Raw genomic sequence first — 18,063 nt, forward strand, 5'->3', positions numbered from 1 at the left:
TTACCTCTTTTTGTAGTAGAGATGATGATCCAGCCTTCCACTGTTTATCTATGTTAAACTCACTTAAGTCTTTAGAGGAAATCTCAGATCCTTTACACCAAGCTCCAGGTCTCTTACATTGCTCTCCCCTCTGTCTCAGGTGGTTTTCCTGCTGAAGATAATTTGAGATGTGTTTATTTTATTTTCTCTCTTCTTTTTGGTGGCAGAAGGATGGCACACATAATTTTAAAGTAGAACTTTCCAAATGGAACACAAAGCACCTTAAACTGCTCATTTTCAGTATCTATATTTTTACAGAAAGAAACAAAGGGGGGGAAAGTTTTCATCGGTGACCTAAAATAAATTATGGAACCCACAGTTTAGCCAGGCCTGATCCAAAGCATACTGATGTCAATGGGAATCTTTGCATCTGGACTTAGTGAGGAACTCAGTATAAATATGTAGCAGCCTTCAGGACCAGAAGGGGAACATTTTAGAGTCTTAGGCCTGGTCTACACTACGAGTTTAGGTCGAATTTAGCAGCGTTACCTCGATTTAACCTTGCACCCGTCCACACGAAGAAGCCCTTTTTTTCGACTTAAAGGGCTCTTAAAATCGATTTCTTTACTCCACCCCCGATGAGAGGATTAGCGCTGAAATCGAATTTGGGGTAGTGTGGACGCAATTCGACAGTATTGGCCTCTGGGAGCTATCCCAGAGTGCTCCATTGTGACCGCTCTGGACAGTGCTCTCAATTCAGATGCACTGGCCAGGTAGACAGGAAAAGTCCCGTGAACTTTTGAATTTCATTTCCTGTTTGGCCAGTGTGGCGAGCTGATCAGCAGAGATGACCATGCAGAGCTCATCAGCAGAGGTGACCATGGAGTCCCAGAATCGCAAAAGAGCTACAGCATGGACCGAACGGGAGGTATGGGATCTGATCGTTGTATGGGGAGACGAATCAGTGCTAGCTGAACTCCGTTCCAGTAAACGAAATGCCAAAACATTTGAAAAAATCTCCAAGGGCATGAAGGACAGAGGCTATAACAGGGACTTGCAGCAGTGCTGCGTGAAAATTAAGGAGCTCAGGCAAGCCTACCAAAAAAACAGAGAAGCAAATGGCCACTCTGGGTCACAGCCCCAAACATGCCGCTTCTATGATGAGCTGAATGCCATTCTAGGCGGTTCAGCCACCAGTACCCCAACCCTGTGCTTTGACGCCATCAATGGAGTAGGACGCAACATGGAAGCGGGTTTTGGGGACGAGGAAGATGATGAGGAGGAGGTTGAAGACAGCTCACAGCAAGGAAGCGGAGAAACTGGTTTCCCCAACAGCCAGGATCTGTTTCTTACCCTGGACCTGGAGCCAGTAACCCCCGAACCCACCCAAGGCGGGCTCCCGGACCCTGAAGGTGGCGAAGGGACCTCTGGTGAGTGTACCTTTGTAAATATTAGACATGGTTTAAAAGCAAGCATGTTTAATGATTAATTTGCCCTGGCATTCGTGGCCAATACAGCTACTGGAAAAGTCTGTTAACGTGTCTGGGGATGGAGCGGAAATCCTCCAGGGACATCTCCATAAAGCTCTCCTGGATGTACTCCCAAAGCCTTTGCAAAAGGTTTCTGGGGAGGGCAGCCTTATTCCGTCCTCCATGGTAGGACAATTTACCACGCCAGGCCAGTAGCATGTAGTCGGAATCATTGCAGAACAAAGCATTGCAGCGTATGGTCCCGGTGTTTGCTGGCATTCAAACAACATCCGTTCTTTATCTCTCTGTGTTATCCTCAGGAGAGTGATATCATTCATGTTGAAATAGGGTGGTTTTATTAAGCCGACATTCAGAGGTGCCTGTTCCTGCTGGGCTGTTTGCCTGTGGCTGAACAGAAATGTTCCCCGCTGTTAGCCCCGCGGTGGGGGGAGGGGTGAAGCCATCATCCCAGAGAATTGGGTGTGTGTGTGGGGTTAGTTGGGTTTGTGCTGCACGTTAACCTGGAAACCGCAGCCCCGCCTTTTAAATTGCCAACCCATTTTAAATGGCCAACCCAACGGCCGCTTGGTATGGGAAATGAGGGCGCTGCTGTTTGAAACCATTCCCACATGTTATGAAGGTTAAAGAAGCCAAAAGACTGTGGCTTACCATGGCTGCCTGCAAGCCGAGTTCTGTTGCGCGGCCCTGCGTGAGTGATCTCTCACACCAAACTGGCAGGCCCTCCCTCAGTAACAGGCAAAATGCGACCTTGTAATGAAAACACGTGTGCTATGTAATGTTAACAGCAAGGTTTACCATGAAAGAGTGTACCTATTGTTCTATAAACTATAAACCCATTGTTCTTATTAACTACCCCTCTCCCTTTTTTTTCCTCCACCAGCTGCATATGTTTCTCCTTCCCAGAGGCTAGTGAAGATTAGAAGGCGAAAAAAACGCACTCAGGATGAAATGTTCTCTGAGCTCATGCTGTCCTCCCACACTGACAGAGCACAGCAGAATGCGTGGAGGCAGACAATGTCAGAGTGCAGGAAAGCACAATATGAACGCGAGGAGAGGTGGCGGGCTGAAGAGAGTAAGTGGTGGGCTGAAGATGATAGATGGTGTCAGCTTGCTGATAGAAGGCAGAAGTCAATGCTCAGGCTGCTGGAGGATCAAACTCATATGCTCCAGTGTATGGTTGAGCTGCAGGAAAGGCAGCAGGAGCACAGACTGCCGCTACAGCCCCTGTGTAACCAACAGCCCTCCTCCCCAAGTTCCATAGCCTCCTCACCCAGACGCCCAAGAACGCGGTGGGAGGGCCTCTGGCCACCCAGCCACTCCACCCCAGAGGATTGCCCAAGCAACAGAAGGCTGGCATTCAATAAGTTTTAAAGTTTTTAAGTTTTAAAGTGCAGTGTGGCCTTGTCCTTCCCTCCTCCCCCACCCCACCTGGTGGCTTCCCTCCTCTCTCACCCCTCCCAGGCTACCTTGGCAGTTATCCCCCTATTTGTGTGATGAATTAATAAAGAATGCATGACTGTGAAGCAACAATGACTTTATTGCCTCTGCAAGCGGTGATCGAAGGGGGGAGGGGAGGGTGGTTAGCTTACAGGGAAGTAGAGTGAACCAAGGTGGGTGGGGTTCATCAAGGAGAAACAAAACAGAAGTTTCACACGGTAGCCTGGCCAGTCATGAAACTGGTTTTCAAAGCTTCTCTAATGCGCACTGCGCTCTCCTGTACTCTTCTAACTGCCCTGGTGTCTGGCTGCGTTTAATCAGCAGCCAGGCGATTTGCCTCAACCTCCCACCCCGCCATAAATGTCTCCTCCTTACTCTCACAGATATTGTGGTGCGCACAGCAAGCAGTAATACCAATGGTTTTGCTGAGGTCTATCCGAGTCAGTAAACTGCGCCACGCCACTTTTAAACATCCAAATGCACATTCTACCACCATTCTGCACTTGCTCAGTCTATAGTTGAACAGCTCCTGACTACTATCCAGGCTGCCTGTGTATGGCTTCATGAGCCATGGCATTAAGGGGCAGGGTGGGTCCCCAAGGATAACTATAGGCATTTCAACATACCCAACGGTTATTTTCTGGTCTGGAAAGAAAGTCCCTTCCTGCAGATTTTCAAACAGACCAAAGTTCTTGAAGATGCGAGCGTCATGTACCTTTCCCGGCCATCCCACGTTGTTGTTGGTGAAACATCCCTTGTGATCCACCAGTGCTTGCAGCACCATTGAAAAGTACTCCTTTCGGTTTATGTACTCGCTGGCTTGGTGCTCCGGTGCCAAGATAGGGATATGGGTTCCGTCTATTGCCCCACCACAGTTAGGGAATCCCATTGCAGCAAAACCATCCACTATGGCCTGCACATTCCCCAGAGTCACTACCCTTGATATCAGCAGCTCTTTGATTGAGTTGGCTACTTGGATCACAGCAGTCCCCACAGTAGATTTGCCCACTTCAAATTGATGCCCGACTGACTGGTAGCTATCTGGCGTTGCAAGCTTCCACAGGGCTATCGCCACTCGCTTCTCAACTGTGAGGGCTGCTCTCATCTTGGTATTCTGGGCGCTTCAGGGCAGGGGAAAGCAAGTCACAAAGTTCCATGAAAGTGCCCTTACGCATGTGAAAGTTTCGCAGCCATTGGGAATCATCCCTGACCTGCAGCACCATGCGGTCGGTCCCACCAGTCTGTGCTTGTTTCCCGGGCCCAGAATCGGCGTTCCACAGCATGAACCTGCTCCATTAACACCATGATGTGCACATTGCTGGGGCCCATACTTTGTGAGAAGTCTATGTCCATGTCCTCATCACTCTCGTCACTGCGCTACCGTCACCTCCGCACCTTGTTTTGCTTTTGCAGGTTCTGGTTCTGCATATACTGCAGGATAATGCGCATGGTGTTTACAGTGCTCATAATTGCTGCGGTGATCTGGGCGGGCTTCATGATCCCAGTGCTATAGCGTCTGCACTGAAAAAAGGTGCGAAACGATTGTTTGCCGTTGCTCTGATGGAGGGAGGGGCAACTGACGACATGGCTTACAGGGAATTAAAATCAACAAAGAGGGTGGTTTTGCATCAAGAAGAAACACAAACAACTGTCACACAGAATGGCCCCCTCAAGGATTGAACTCAAAACCCTGGGTTTAGCAGGCCGTTGATTTCACGGAGGGAGGGAGGGAGCAAATGAATACAAAACAAATCGGGTCTATTTCATGTTTTGATCCACTCCATCTATCTTTTACATCTTAGACTGGCAGCAGACGGTGCAGTATGACTGCTAGCCCTCGTCATCTCCTGGGTGCTCGGCAGAAGATGCTGCATTATCATTGCTAGCCCTTGTCATCTCCTGGCTGCTCGCCAGAAGATGGTGCAGTACGACTGCTGGCAGGACTAAGTCTCCAGGAGATGAAACTTAAAAAGGGAATGACCTGGCTGAGTCACTCCCATGTCTGCCCAGGCGCCCCTGACTGACCTCACCGAGGTCGGCTAAAAGAGCACTGTAGCGGGGTGGACACCCGCTCCTGCCCTGAAGGGCTTGAAACCAGCCCTGAAAGAGGGCTGCAGCTCTAAAAGCTGGGCTGATTGGGGAAGCGGCTGCAGCCGGGCCACACCCCAACCAGGCCACAGCTGGCCTGTATATAAAGGCTGGGAGCCAGGAGCTCAGAGGTCTCTCTCTGCATTCAGAGAGAGAAGGGCCTGGCTGCAGGGAGCTAGAGACAGGGTACCTGAGTGGAGCAGGGCTGGGGACAGGCTGAGGAGCTGGGGAGCTCCAGCCTGGAAAGCCTCATCCTGGAAAGCCCCAGGCTGCAGCCTAGCAGAAGGCCAAGGGGTACTAGGGGTTGCAGAGGGCAGCCCAGGGGTAGGCCAAGGCAGCAGGTCCAAACCCAACCTTGCCAGTGGTGAGTAGGCTGATACTGCAGACTGCCCCAGGGTGTGGGGCTAGACAATGACTGGCAGTAGCCTTATACTGAGATTAGGTGGGAATAGTGGGTGGGGGTTCCCTGGGGAGGGGAGGCCCTAAGACTGAGGGGTTACTGCTAGGGGGCAGCATCCCAGGTAAAAGGGCACCGGGGTCCAGGGAGGGACACGGGGGCCAGAGGATAGGTGGATCACTGCAGAGGGCACTCCAGGATACTGGAAGAGCTAATTCCCAGAAGAGACCAGCAGGAGGTGCCGCCGGGTGAGTCCGCTCCTCTACAAGAACCCAGGAGTATGACGGCGACGGCTACCAGTCGTAATGCACCATCTGCTGCCAAAAGGCAATGAGCTGCTGCTGTGTAGCAATTCAGTCCCACGTCTGCCAGCACCCAGGAGACGTATGGCGACGGTGAGCTGAGCGGGCTCCATGCTTGCCGTGGTATGGCATCTGCACAGGTAACCCAGGAAAAAAGGCACAAAACGATTGTCTGCTGTTGCTTTCACGGAGGGAGGGGGAGCCTGATGACATGTACCCAGAACCACCTGCGACACTGTTTTTGCCCCATCAGGTATTGGGATCTCAACCCAGAATTCCAATGGGCGGCAGAGACTGCGGGATAGCTACCCACAGTGCGACGCTCCAGAAGTCTATGCTAGCCTGGATACTGTGGACGCAGTCCGCCGACTTAATGCACTTAGAGCATTTTGTGTGGGCACACACACAATCGACTGTATAAAAACGATTTCTAAAAAAACGACTTCTATAAAAAAAGTTGGTGTATCACAACATTCCATCAATTACAGTAACCTTGATGGCCTCCACAGCACTAAAGTCTGCAGGCATTGCGGACCATGCATAGCTCTAGTAGATTGATACGATGAGTCTTGGCAAGAAACCATTTGCCTTGAACCATATGCTGATGCATGTGGGTACCCCAGCCTAGCAGCGAAGCATCAATCATGATTACTATTAATGGGGGTTCCTGTTAGAATGGGATGCCCATGCAAACGTTTTCTGGTGTTGTCCACCAGCGTAGAGTCCAAGATATGGGGTGGTACTGTCAGACGCTTGTGTAGGCTGTGCTTGCTGGGTATGTATACTGAGCTCAACCAGCCCTGTAGGCAGCACATATGTAGTCTTGCGTGTTGTATCACAAATGTTGTAGCTGCCATGTGTCCTAGCAATTGCTGGACAGTACAAGCCGGTATTTGGGTGCTGAATTGTACCTCAGAGATAAGGTTTGTCAGAGTTGTGAATCTGTTCAGGGGCAGAAATGCCTTGGCTTCTATGGCATCGAGATGTGCCCCAACGAAGTCCAGTTGTTGGACAGGGATTAGAGTGGATTTTCATTCATTTATCTGTAGCCCTAGATCCCTGAATTGTGCAATCATCATCTGGACTGAGTCCAGTGCTTCTTGTTAAATTGGGCCTTTGAAAAGGCAATCATCCTGGTAAGGGAAAATCATTATTCACGGTCTGCATAGATGTGCCACTACTACTGCTAGGTTTTTGGAGAAAACTCTTGGAAGTGTTTGTGTTCTACTATGAAACACAGGAATTTCCTGTGAGAAGGGTATATGGTAATATTAAAATAAGCATCTTGGAGGTCGAGGGCTGAAAACCAGTCCCCCTTTTGCAGTACTGGAAGCATCGTGCCCAGTGTCACCATCTTGAACTTTTGAGTGTGTATAATCTTGTTGAGTTTTCTGAGATCCAAGATAGGTCTCCATCCCCCATTCTTCTTCTGTGTCAAGAAGTAGTGGGAGTAGAACCCTTTCCCCCTGTATTGTAAAGGCACTCATTCCACAGCACCTAGTTGTAGAAGATGATCAACTTCTTGTCATAACAGGTGCTCGTGAGAAGGGTCCCTGAAGAGGGATGGAGAGGGGAGGTAGTCGGGAGGTAAAGGGGATGGTATACCCCGATTGTACAATCTTTAACACCAATTGGTCTGTGGTTATTGATGCCCAGATGTGGTAGAATGGGTGAAGGCAGTGACCAAAGCATGGGGACTAATCAGGTGAAAGTGCTGCTTGGTGAGGGAGGTCATCTAGACCCTCGACCAAAACTGCAAAATTGTGGCCTGGGCGGAGCCGATTGAGAAGTCTATGGTTGAGCTTGAGGTGCTCTCTGTCACTGCAACCTTGGTGATATCGTTGGTTCTTGTATTGACGCTGTTGTCATCGGTTGGAAAAGGAATCCCTGTTCCTCCGATAAAGCTGGTATCGTCTTTTCTTAGCAGATGGAGTGTAGATCCCTAAAGTGCAAAGAGTGGCTCGAGAATCCTTCATTGAGTGGAGGACCTCATCAGTCTTGTTTGAAAATAGCTTCTCTTGGTTGAATGATAGGTTTGGAGTTCTTTAGGTATGCCAGAGGATTGTAACCAGGATGTCTGGCAAATGACTATGGACGTGGTTCTGGCTGCTGTGTCCATGACATCCAAAGATGCTAGGAGGGCTGTTTTAGCTATGAGTTGACCCTCACTTACAATGGCCTGAAATTGTGATTGTTTCTCCATGGGGAGCACCACTGTGAACAACCTATGTTTCCAATAATTATCATAATTGTATTTGGCCAGCAAAGCCAAACAGTTGGCGACTCAGAATTGTAATGTCACTGAGGAATAAATTTTTCATCCAAAGAGGTCAAGCCTCTTGTGGGGTCGATCTAAACTGTTGTTGTTTGCCACGCTTATTAGCAGTGTCAACCACCAAGGAGCTGGGAGGCAAGTGTGAGAACAGGAAGTTCATCCCTTTGGCAGGGATGTAATACTTTCTATCTACCCTTTTGCATGTCGGCCAAATTGAGGCCAGTGTTTGCCAGACTGTCTCTGCTGGTTCCAAAAATGCATCATTGATGGGCAGGGTGATTTTGGAAGTAGATGCAGCTTGTAAGATTTGTACAAGCTTGTGTTGGTTTGTCTGCACTTCCTCCAACGGGATGTCCAGGCTTTGGCGACCCACTTAAACAGCAACCTGGCAGGAGACCACCATTGTTTCTGCGGTGCTCTCTTCAGAGATTTCTGCGCCCTTTGCCTTAGTCTTTTAGAGGAAGGCATGTCTCCTGTCCCGATAGGGGGCGTACCCGGAGAGAAGGTCCGTTGGTCTGGCTCAGTTTGGAGAGATTTCTCCATCAAGATCATTTTGAGTCTGAGATCCTGGTCATGCTGGGCTCTCACTTTCAGATTGCTACAGTGGGCGCATTTTTGTGGGATGTGTGCCTCCCCAAGAACATGAACACACAAAGAGTGTTAGTCCGAAATGGGCATTGCTTCATGGCAGGAACTGCACTGCTTAAAGCCTGGGGAGCCAGGCATCTTAATGGTTAACCCCCTCCCCCTCAGTGTGGGGAGGATAAACATAAAAAGTAAACTTTTTTGGAAAGGGGGGGGTTAATAAAAACTAACGCTACATTAACTATAACTTTCTATATGACTAACTAATTAATTATATTATTTTTTTCTGAAAGGTTTGGAAGAGTGACTGCCCCAGGGCTCTGTCTTCAGCTGAGGACAGTTGAGAAACGCTAGATGCGGCACCAATGGCACCCTGCGACCCGCGCTGACACTGCTACTGTAAATCTCTGATCGATGTCGCCGGAATGCCCTGATACCTGAAGTGGAAGACCCACAGGGACTTCAAGAGATGGAAAATTGACCATACTTCTTGGTAAATTCTTCCAATGGGTAATTACCCTCACTTTTGAAAAATTACACTTTAGCTCTCTTTTGAATTTTTCTAAATGCATCTTCCTGCAGCTGGATCATGCTATGCCTTTGCCAGCTCCATTAAAGAGCCTGTAGTCTCAAACATCTTCTCCTGAATAGGCTTCTTACCTGTTTACTGTATTCCATTTCTGTGAATTTACTTGAATTATTATCATCATCTTCATAGTCCTCACTATCAGATTCTGCATCAGCAAGAGGGACGCAGACAAACATGTTGGGGTTGGTGATAAAATCTTCAAGAATGCTAACGGAGCATTTCTCTCCATTCTTCTCTGTCAGACTGTCACTGTGATTTTCTTTACAATTCTTCCCTTCTTTCCCAATCTCCACACATGTGTTCTCAGCAGCCAATTTCATTTTCTTTTTGGTGATTTTCTTTGGTTGCCAGAGCTTTCCACAACAGTAATCCCATATTGCGTGTTTCAGCAAGCGAAGTCCTTTGTGGATCCGAGCAAATGCAATCTGAAGGTTGTTCATCTCTGCATCTTCTTCGGGTGCTTGGAGGTTGTCAGCACTGAAGGAGTTCAGCAGTAGTGCAATGAACAGGTTGAGAACCTGAAAATAATTGAAGTGAAAAGAAAATCATGGCAATATAATTTTGAAATTTAAATAGGACGCTTGAAGATTAGTCAGTTTCTAAACAATTTGTTCTTAATGCATCAACCTTAAGACAAAACAAAATTATTATTGTTCATAAAATAATTTTTCATGGAGCATATTTAGCTCTCATAAGGGTATGTTTTCATGATCCTCCAAAAAAATAAAAAACAAAAAACATATTTTTGTGGCATAAAACCTGATCTTTTCTGTAATACAGGCCTGTGTATGAAAATCACACAATTTTACTGCAACATGTTTTAAAATGTTAGTAGTAGTAATGGTAAATTAATAATTAATTGTGGTCATGACTATATAAGTAAGGTTGAGTGCAGTTTTGCTCTTCAAACAAGAATTTAAACTTTTTGTATTTGTATAAAGAATACTCTGCATCTTCCCCCAAAATTACAGCATTTACTCTTTGAGTATTGAATGAATTGTCTGAGCATTTACAAGTAAATCCATTAACATGAGTTAAAATTACAAAAAAAATTTAGCACTCTCAGTCAGCCCTTTTTGTCTTAAATGTTTTCAATTCATGTATTATCTATCTATGCAAAACTTGGCAGAGATAAATCTTGAAACATGGAACGCCCAGGTACAGCACACAAAGAGCCTTCCTTGACCCTGTAGTGATATGTGGAGGGGGGAAAAAAGATTAAACAAATCTAACATGTCTTTTAAAATCACTTTAAGCTAATCTGGAACAACAAGCATTAAAATGCATCAATGATTTTTATGGTTATTGCCTGGCATCACTATAGGAAAGAGTTAGGTTGTTTGGGTGCATTAACTGTGCATTTCTATATCTTAATATGTTTAGATTTCCTTTAAGTTTATCCTGAATTCTGAACATTCTATTTATAAAGTTTGTTTTGGGGATGATTGCAACATTCTTACAGTGTTTATTACCTTTAAATCACTGTTATGCACCCTCCTGCTTAACATTTTTTGTCTGGGAATAAACTCTAGTAGTATCAGCTGTGATGGATGAGTCGAGAAATCAAGTCAATTGAAGTAGGGAAGATTTTATGGCAGCTGGAAAGATGTTGGTGAGAAGAGCGTCTGGGAGACAGTGTGTCTGAGGGAACTGGGAAGAGTATGGCATTTGGAGGCAATTCACCAAGTGCATATTGGGACCCACCAGGTTCTGCAGCTTATGAGGCCTTGCAACTGAAGAACCTTTAATGTTTGCCTCAGAGTCACAGTCTCCTAGGAGCACTTCCAAGTGGTGTAAAAGAAAAAAAAGTTGGTGTATCACAACATTCCATCAATTCCTTGAGGGGGAGACAATTACAAAAGTTACTGATATACATAACTATGGGGGCACTGTTCCTTTAGCTGGCCAGAATTGGCAAAAGGAAGCTGGAGATAATTTGTACAGTAGAACTATCACCCCCTGTATTAGGCTAATAGCACAGATTCAGCATAGTAAAGAATAGTGAGGGCCTGATTTTAGTCTCATGATGGTATTCTTAGGTGAAACGCCACCAGACCTGAGTGGAGCTGCTACGGATTTGCATTGGGTCCAAAACCCACACTGAATACTTCTACCCCTTCTTTGGTGTTTAAACCCTTCGGGTGCTGGCAGCTGATTATCAAGTCCCCTGCTGGACATTCTTTAGCTGAACAGAGCCCCCTGATTATTTATGATGCTTTGCTTTCAGAGAGACAGTCATCCCCAGGTGGGTATCATACATCCCCTCACCTTGCTGCCACAAAAGATTTCTGACAGCTTTAAGTTCCATCCAGGACTCCCTAGGAGCTCTGTAGGAAGCAGATGCACTGATTAACATGTCCGTCACCCATCCTGATTCTCTCCTGCCCACATTTAGAGCTGTGCGGGTCAGCCATGAGCCTCGCATCTTCCAAGCAGACTTCCACCAGAAAGACTTCCACAACCCAGATTCCACTGGTGGAACCCAAATTACCGTGTCCACTTCCCCCTTCCCTTTTCTCATTTCCAGTCTCCAGTGCGTTTCTGGCTTTATTGCATTAAGCTTCTCTTTAAAAGAGATCACTGCCAGCTCCAATCTACTATTTTAAAACGTAAAATGAGAATCTTTGGTCATGATCTTCCTCGCCCTTCCTCCAATGGAGTAACTCCTGACATTGATGTAAGCAAAAGAAGAATCAGGTTTTGTATCCCCTTATGAGTCTTTTTTATATATTTCATTTTGCACTATGCTTGCAAATGTGGGAGGATATCATGTAAACATGCTAGGCTGATGTTTTTCATTATCTCTGAATATCCTGGGTTTGTAATGCATGTTTGGGGGATAAATTAAAACATCCTTATAATGTTTGGGGCTCTTAAGTTACTGATATGTACTTTCAAACTCACTTCCAGATTAAGGTTTTTATTATTCCCACACAAAATACAATGTTCACATCTTAATATTTGTTTAAACAAACAAACCAACAAACAAGAGATTCCACTGATTCGCAGAAAGCCGACAAAAGTAATTCAAAACGAAAATTTCATCTGAGAGTTAGTTTTCTCTCAGCAACTCTACTTTTACAGTAGGGCAATAACACTGATTTTAGTGTATTTACTTCTGATTTAGCCTACTATAAGAAAGAGGAGAAGCTGATCCGATGTCTTGCATCTAAAGAGAACTGAACTATGACCCTGCATTGAGCTATGTTCTGGCAGAATCCTGATTTCAGTGGGTTCATGTATGGGCCCAGGGATTGCCTGCAAAGAACTCAGTAAAGAAACAAATTCTTAAACAAAAAACAGGTTGTGATATGCAAACACAGGGCTGCGTTCTCAAAAGGAGTTAGGTCCCTACTTTCTATTTAGGCATCTAACTCCTATTGAAATCAATGGTAACTATTAATCAATAACTTCAATTTCAATAGATTTCAATAGAAGTTAGGAGCCTAAGTAGACATTTGGAGCCTAACTCCTTTTGAGCATTCAGTCCTTAGTGATTATTTCCACCAAAGTCTTGAGATGAAAAAGAAAATTGTTGCTAGTAATTTTTTTCTGTTAGAAAATTGTTCCTCACTGGAATGAATATTGGTCTGTGAAAAGATTCAGTGATGCAATATTGAAAAAGTGTCTTACTTTAAATATGAACACAAGTTCCACAGGTGAAAGACAAACAGGGGATTTACTAGAGCACAATTGACATGGGGTGGTCCCTTTACCACCATCTCTTAGAAACCTACCATTCATAGAAAGTCAAGTCAGTAGATTATGCAGAGTTTTGTAGCCATGTTGGTCCCAGGATATTAGAGTGATAAGGTGGGTGAGGTAATATCTTTTACTGGACCAACTTCTGTTGGTGAGAGAGACAAGCTTTTGAATTTTCACAGAGCTCTTCTTCAGGTCTGCTAAATCCAGACCTGAGGAAGAGCTCTGTATACGGTCCAAAGCTTGTCTCTCTCCCCAACAGAAGTTGGTCCAATAAAAAACATTACCTCACCTACCTTATCTCTATAAGTCAGTATATTGTATACTGTACAGGCAATAAAAATAGAAACATATCTGGAAACTCACCACTAGGTTTCCTATCACCATGGTCAGCAAGAAGACAATAAGGCATAACGGTTGCCCATCTACCACCATACAATCCCACATGGTTTCAAGCCATTCTCCACACAGAATTCGGAATATAATAAGGAATGAGTGGAAAAAATCCATCATATGCCAACGTGGCTTGCAATCATCACTTATTTTACAGCAATGTTCTTTGTAGCTTTTACCAAAAAGTTGCGTTCCTAATACAGCAAAAATAAAGACTATGATTGCCAGAACCAGGGTAAGGTTACCCATGGCACTCACTGAGTTACCAATGATTTTAATAAGTGTATTCAAAGTTGTCCAGGACTTTGCCAGTTTGAAGACCCTCAGCTGTGTATAAACAAAAAACATAGCATTAGACAACAGAAGATTAGATAATCTTCATTTTGCACTGTTTAAAAATGGTTAAAAACATTATGCAGACATTTCAAACTACTCAAACACAATGAAATGGAGGGTATTTTAAGTCAGTATATGATCAATGTGTAATACAGACTACTGATTTGTATATATGTTATATCTCTGTGTCTTTTAGCACAATGATGCCACAATCCTGGTTGTGGTCTTTGCACAATTCCATAACATAAATGTTCACCATGCCACCAGTAGCAATTTATTACCACCTTCCATTGTGAGTTTCTCAGGCAAGCAAGTTGTTGCATTTCCTTCTTCCTGCATTTTCACATCTTCTAGAATCTGAACTTAAATTCCTGTTTATCATAATCTGTACTTTATTTCCATTTTCAATAACCAAATATTTACATGCAAATGTCCTGAATTTTAGAGGTGCTGAGCACCCACAATTCCCATTGACTTAAATAGGAATCATAGCTGTTCAGCACCTCTGTAAATCAGGCCAAGGATCTATCTTAAGTTTGTATAGCATCCATCACCACAGTATCACAGACACTAAACAAGCAAACCACATAAAGTACATGCTTAATTTTAAGCATGTGACTTCAATGGCTCTTCTTACATGCTTAAAATTAAGCATGTGCTTAAAGGACTTTGCTCGATCAGGGTCTACGTGCTGATGCAGAAAGGTAACTACTTATCTGTAATTCTTGTTCTTTGTATTTATAGAAGTTATAACATCTCATGACTCTTGGGATCTCTGCCTCTGGCAAATGTCAGGTTCCACAGCCTGTAATCTTTTAAAGAGTCAGTTCCTTGCCATTTTGAAAATAAAATGGTAAAAACAATAACATCTTATAATTCTGAGCTGGTGAATGAGGATCTATTATAACCACAGTACAATGCATTCAGAAAATAATAAAAGGTAAGTAATTTTCTTCAAAGAGAAATGTTATGATAGATCTCCAATCTTGAAGAATAAAATTCTTATGGGAACTTTCTCAGAAATCCTAATTAATCAAAAAGAAAAAAATTACCACAAAGAGGAACCAGTAACGACTATGACTGACAAAGTGGCAACAGTAATTTTTTATTTTAAATTTTTTAATTTAATTTAATTTAGTAGACTGGTAGAGCAAAGGGGGAAATAAATAAATGGGAAAATGTGTGCCTATAGAGTTTACATATAGACACAATACATCTCTGTTTGTGCACTGGGAGAAAGTGAGATACCTTCAAACAAATCACAAATACCAGCTAAAATCCCAATTCAGGAAAACACTTGAGCTGACACTTAAATCCATCCCTATTCAAGAAAGCGCTTAAGTATGTGTTTGTCAGTTAAACACATGCTCAAGTGCTTTCTGGAACAGGGATGCCACAAGTACTCCTGTTCTTCTTTTTGTCCTAAATTGGTGTTTAGGAGACATCCCAAAAACATTTAAATGAGAATGCATGTTATATCCTCCTTTGTCCATCCAATCCATCACATAGGCCCCAAACCTGTGAATAGTTACACACAAGAGTAACTTCAAGTCTCTTGATGTGTGTAAAGTTACATGCTTGAGTGCTGAAAAATATCCTTATTCTTTCATGTGGGCACTATAAAATAATAATCTTAGCCTGAGACTGATTTATTTGAAAGGCTCACACATTTCTCTCTCTCAGGGTCAGATGCCTATCTTTTCAAAAGTTATGTAGAATTTGTCACATGATTTGCTTTTCTTTTCAGCCATTCCTTTAATTTTGACAACATTTTCTCCTCAGAAGCTGCCTACTGTGATGGTCTCGGACAGGCAGAAGAACAACTTGCAAAAGTACATCACAGGAGAAGGAACTAGTTGACAATACTAAATATTGTTGCTGGAGATGATATAGCAGTTGCTGTTGCAATAGTTAATACGAAGAACAACAACTTTCCATTCCAAACTGAAATGAGGTAAGGATGGCAAAATATGCATTTTGAAGATTTCACGAACCTGAAATACTATTTCAGGGGTTTGTAGGATTTACCAAAAAAAAAAAAAAATTGAGTTTGCAAACCATTTTCACATTAAATTAAAAAAAAAACCACACTTTCCCCAAGGTTGTTTTATTTGTTTTTTTAGAAAGTGTTTCTAACTAAAAAGAAGACTGTGATATAGTGTATGAATAGATAAACGAACCACTTCCCTAAAATCCAGGATAGCACAAGTGTATGGTGATTATACAGTATAAATATGTCTTTATTACATTTTTTCTCCTCCATTTCTTCTTTCTCAGTTTCTCTGAATTTGTTTTTCATTCTCTGCTCCAACATTAACTACATTTTAACATTGGATTTTTCTTTTACTCCTTTCAGTCCATGTTTTAAAATCATCTCACAGTGAAATACAAAGGCTATATATGTTTGTCAAACTTTTAAATGGGTTTGAAATTAGACAAAATGAGTTTCCAGTTCCTAATACAAGGGTGCAGAAATTGCACTGAATGGGGGAACTGAAATCCTCTCTATTGTATTCATGCAAAAAGTTTTATGAGACTGAATATATATGAGCCATTACCAGTTTGAAGGAACGTAAAACTAACAGGTTTCCCCGTTCTTTTCTTTCTTTAGCTTTGGTGTATACACTCAGGTCAATTAAGCTTACGGTGACAATTATGCTGTCAAAAATATTCCAGCGCTGCTGAAAATAGTAGTAGGGATCTAGAGCAATGATTTTCAAGATCACTTCTGCAGTAAAAATTCCAGTAAAGACCTGTGACAAAAGAAACAGTAAGTCATGTTTGCCTAAATGGTTCTGTGAGCACATCTCTCTAGACCACCCTCCCACAAATATAGTAGTATAGACATAGGTACATCAGTAAAGTGAACAGCAAACCCTACTTGTATCATGTATATCATAATGGATTGTCAACAAAAATCCTAGCCTTGTCTGCTCTTATTTTAAAGGATGTTTAGAACAACTGCGAAACAAGAGTAACATTTGAGAATCCCATATCCCGGAAATTAACAGACAAAGAATGAATAAATGAATCTTTCTTACTACCATTCTTTTTATCCTGGGTAGAAATATACATAAATTCATTCTTGATAGTGAATGTCAGAATTCACTTACCTTGTTGCCTACGTCAAGCATGAATTTTAAACTTCTTGTCATCTTATAGTGCTCCAGTGCCATGAAGATAGTATTCATCACGATGCAAAGAGTGATAGTGAGGTCAGTAAATGGATCCATTACTAAAATTGTCACCTTTTTCTTGATTCTCAACCACAGAGGACAACAGTCCCAAATAAGATATTTTAGGGCAAAATTCTTCAAGCAGGGAGGGCATTTCTGTTGTGATTCTTCAAGTTACAAATGACAAAGAAAACAAAGCAATAACCAGGTAATTAGTTTCAGAGTAGCAGCCGTGTTAGTCTGTATCAGCAAAAAGAGCAGGAGTATTTGTGGCACCTTAGAGACTAACAAATTTATTAGAGCATAAGCTTTCGTGGACTACAGCCCACTTCTTCGGATGCGTATAGAGTGGAATAAATATTGAGGAGATATATACACACACATACAGAGAGCATGAACAGGTGGGAGTTGTCTTATCAACTCTGAGAGGCCAATTAAGTAAGAGGAAAAAAAACTTTTGAAGTGATAATCAAGCTAGCCGAGTACAGACAGTTTGATAAGAAGTGTGAGAATACTTACAAGGGGAGATAGATTCAATGTTTGTAATGGCTCAGCCATTCCCAGTCCTTATTCAATCCTGAGTTGATTGTGTCTAGTTTGCATATCAATTCCAGCTCAGCAGTCTCTCGTTGGAGTCTGTTTTTGAAGTTTTTCTGTTGTAAGATAGCCACCCGCAGCTCTGACATTGAATGACCAGACAGGTTAAAGTGTTCTCCCACTGGTTTTTGAGTATTATGATTCCTGATGTCAGATTTGTGTCCATTAATTCTTTTGTGTAGAGACTGTCCGGTTTGGCCAATGTACATGGCAGAGGGGCATTGCTGGCACATGATGGCATATATCACATTGGTAGATGTGCAGGTGAACGAGCCCCTCATGGTATGGCTGATGTGATTAGGTCTCATCATAGGACCTAATCACATCAGCCATACCATGAGGGGCTCGTTCACCTGCGCCTTGGTCCTGCCCTTGATGAGCCAATCGTCCAGGTAGGGAAACACCTGAATCCCCTGCCTGTGCAGGAAGGCTTCCACGACTGCCATGCACTTCGTGAAGACCCTTGGGGCTATTGACAGACCAAAGGGCAGAACCCTAAATTGTAGATGAGCATTGCCCACGACAATCCTGAGGTAACGACTGTGCTGAGGGATTATCGCAATGTGAAAGTATGCGTCCTTTAAGTCGAGGGCAGCATACCAGTCTCCTGGATCCATGGAAGGAATGATGGAGGACAGGGAGACCATGCGGAACTTGAGCTTCTTTACAAACTTGTTGAGATGCTGCAAGTCCAGAATAGGTCTGAGGCCCCCTTTC

The 18,063-nt window shown here is 43.5% G+C and overlaps 1 protein-coding gene across 1 annotated transcript in view; it reads right to left on the reverse strand.

Annotated features, from left to right (window-relative positions):
- Window positions 1–18,063, reverse strand: part of LOC128833203 (sodium channel protein type 5 subunit alpha-like) — a 101,347-nt gene that overhangs the window by 46,283 nt on the left and 37,001 nt on the right. Inside the window, exons 12-16 of the mRNA XM_054021227.1 lie at window positions 16,687–16,925; window positions 16,132–16,326; window positions 13,211–13,564; window positions 9,214–9,660; window positions 5–151 (exon numbers count right to left, since the gene is read on the reverse strand). Coding sequence (XP_053877202.1) covers window positions 5–151; window positions 9,214–9,660; window positions 13,211–13,564; window positions 16,132–16,326; window positions 16,687–16,925 — 1,382 coding nt within the window. The remainder of the gene's footprint in view (window positions 1–4; window positions 152–9,213; window positions 9,661–13,210; window positions 13,565–16,131; window positions 16,327–16,686; window positions 16,926–18,063) is intronic.

This window comes from Malaclemys terrapin, chromosome 2, assembly GCF_027887155.1.
Source record: "Malaclemys terrapin pileata isolate rMalTer1 chromosome 2, rMalTer1.hap1, whole genome shotgun sequence".
Taxonomy (NCBI): Eukaryota; Metazoa; Chordata; order Testudines; family Emydidae; genus Malaclemys; species Malaclemys terrapin.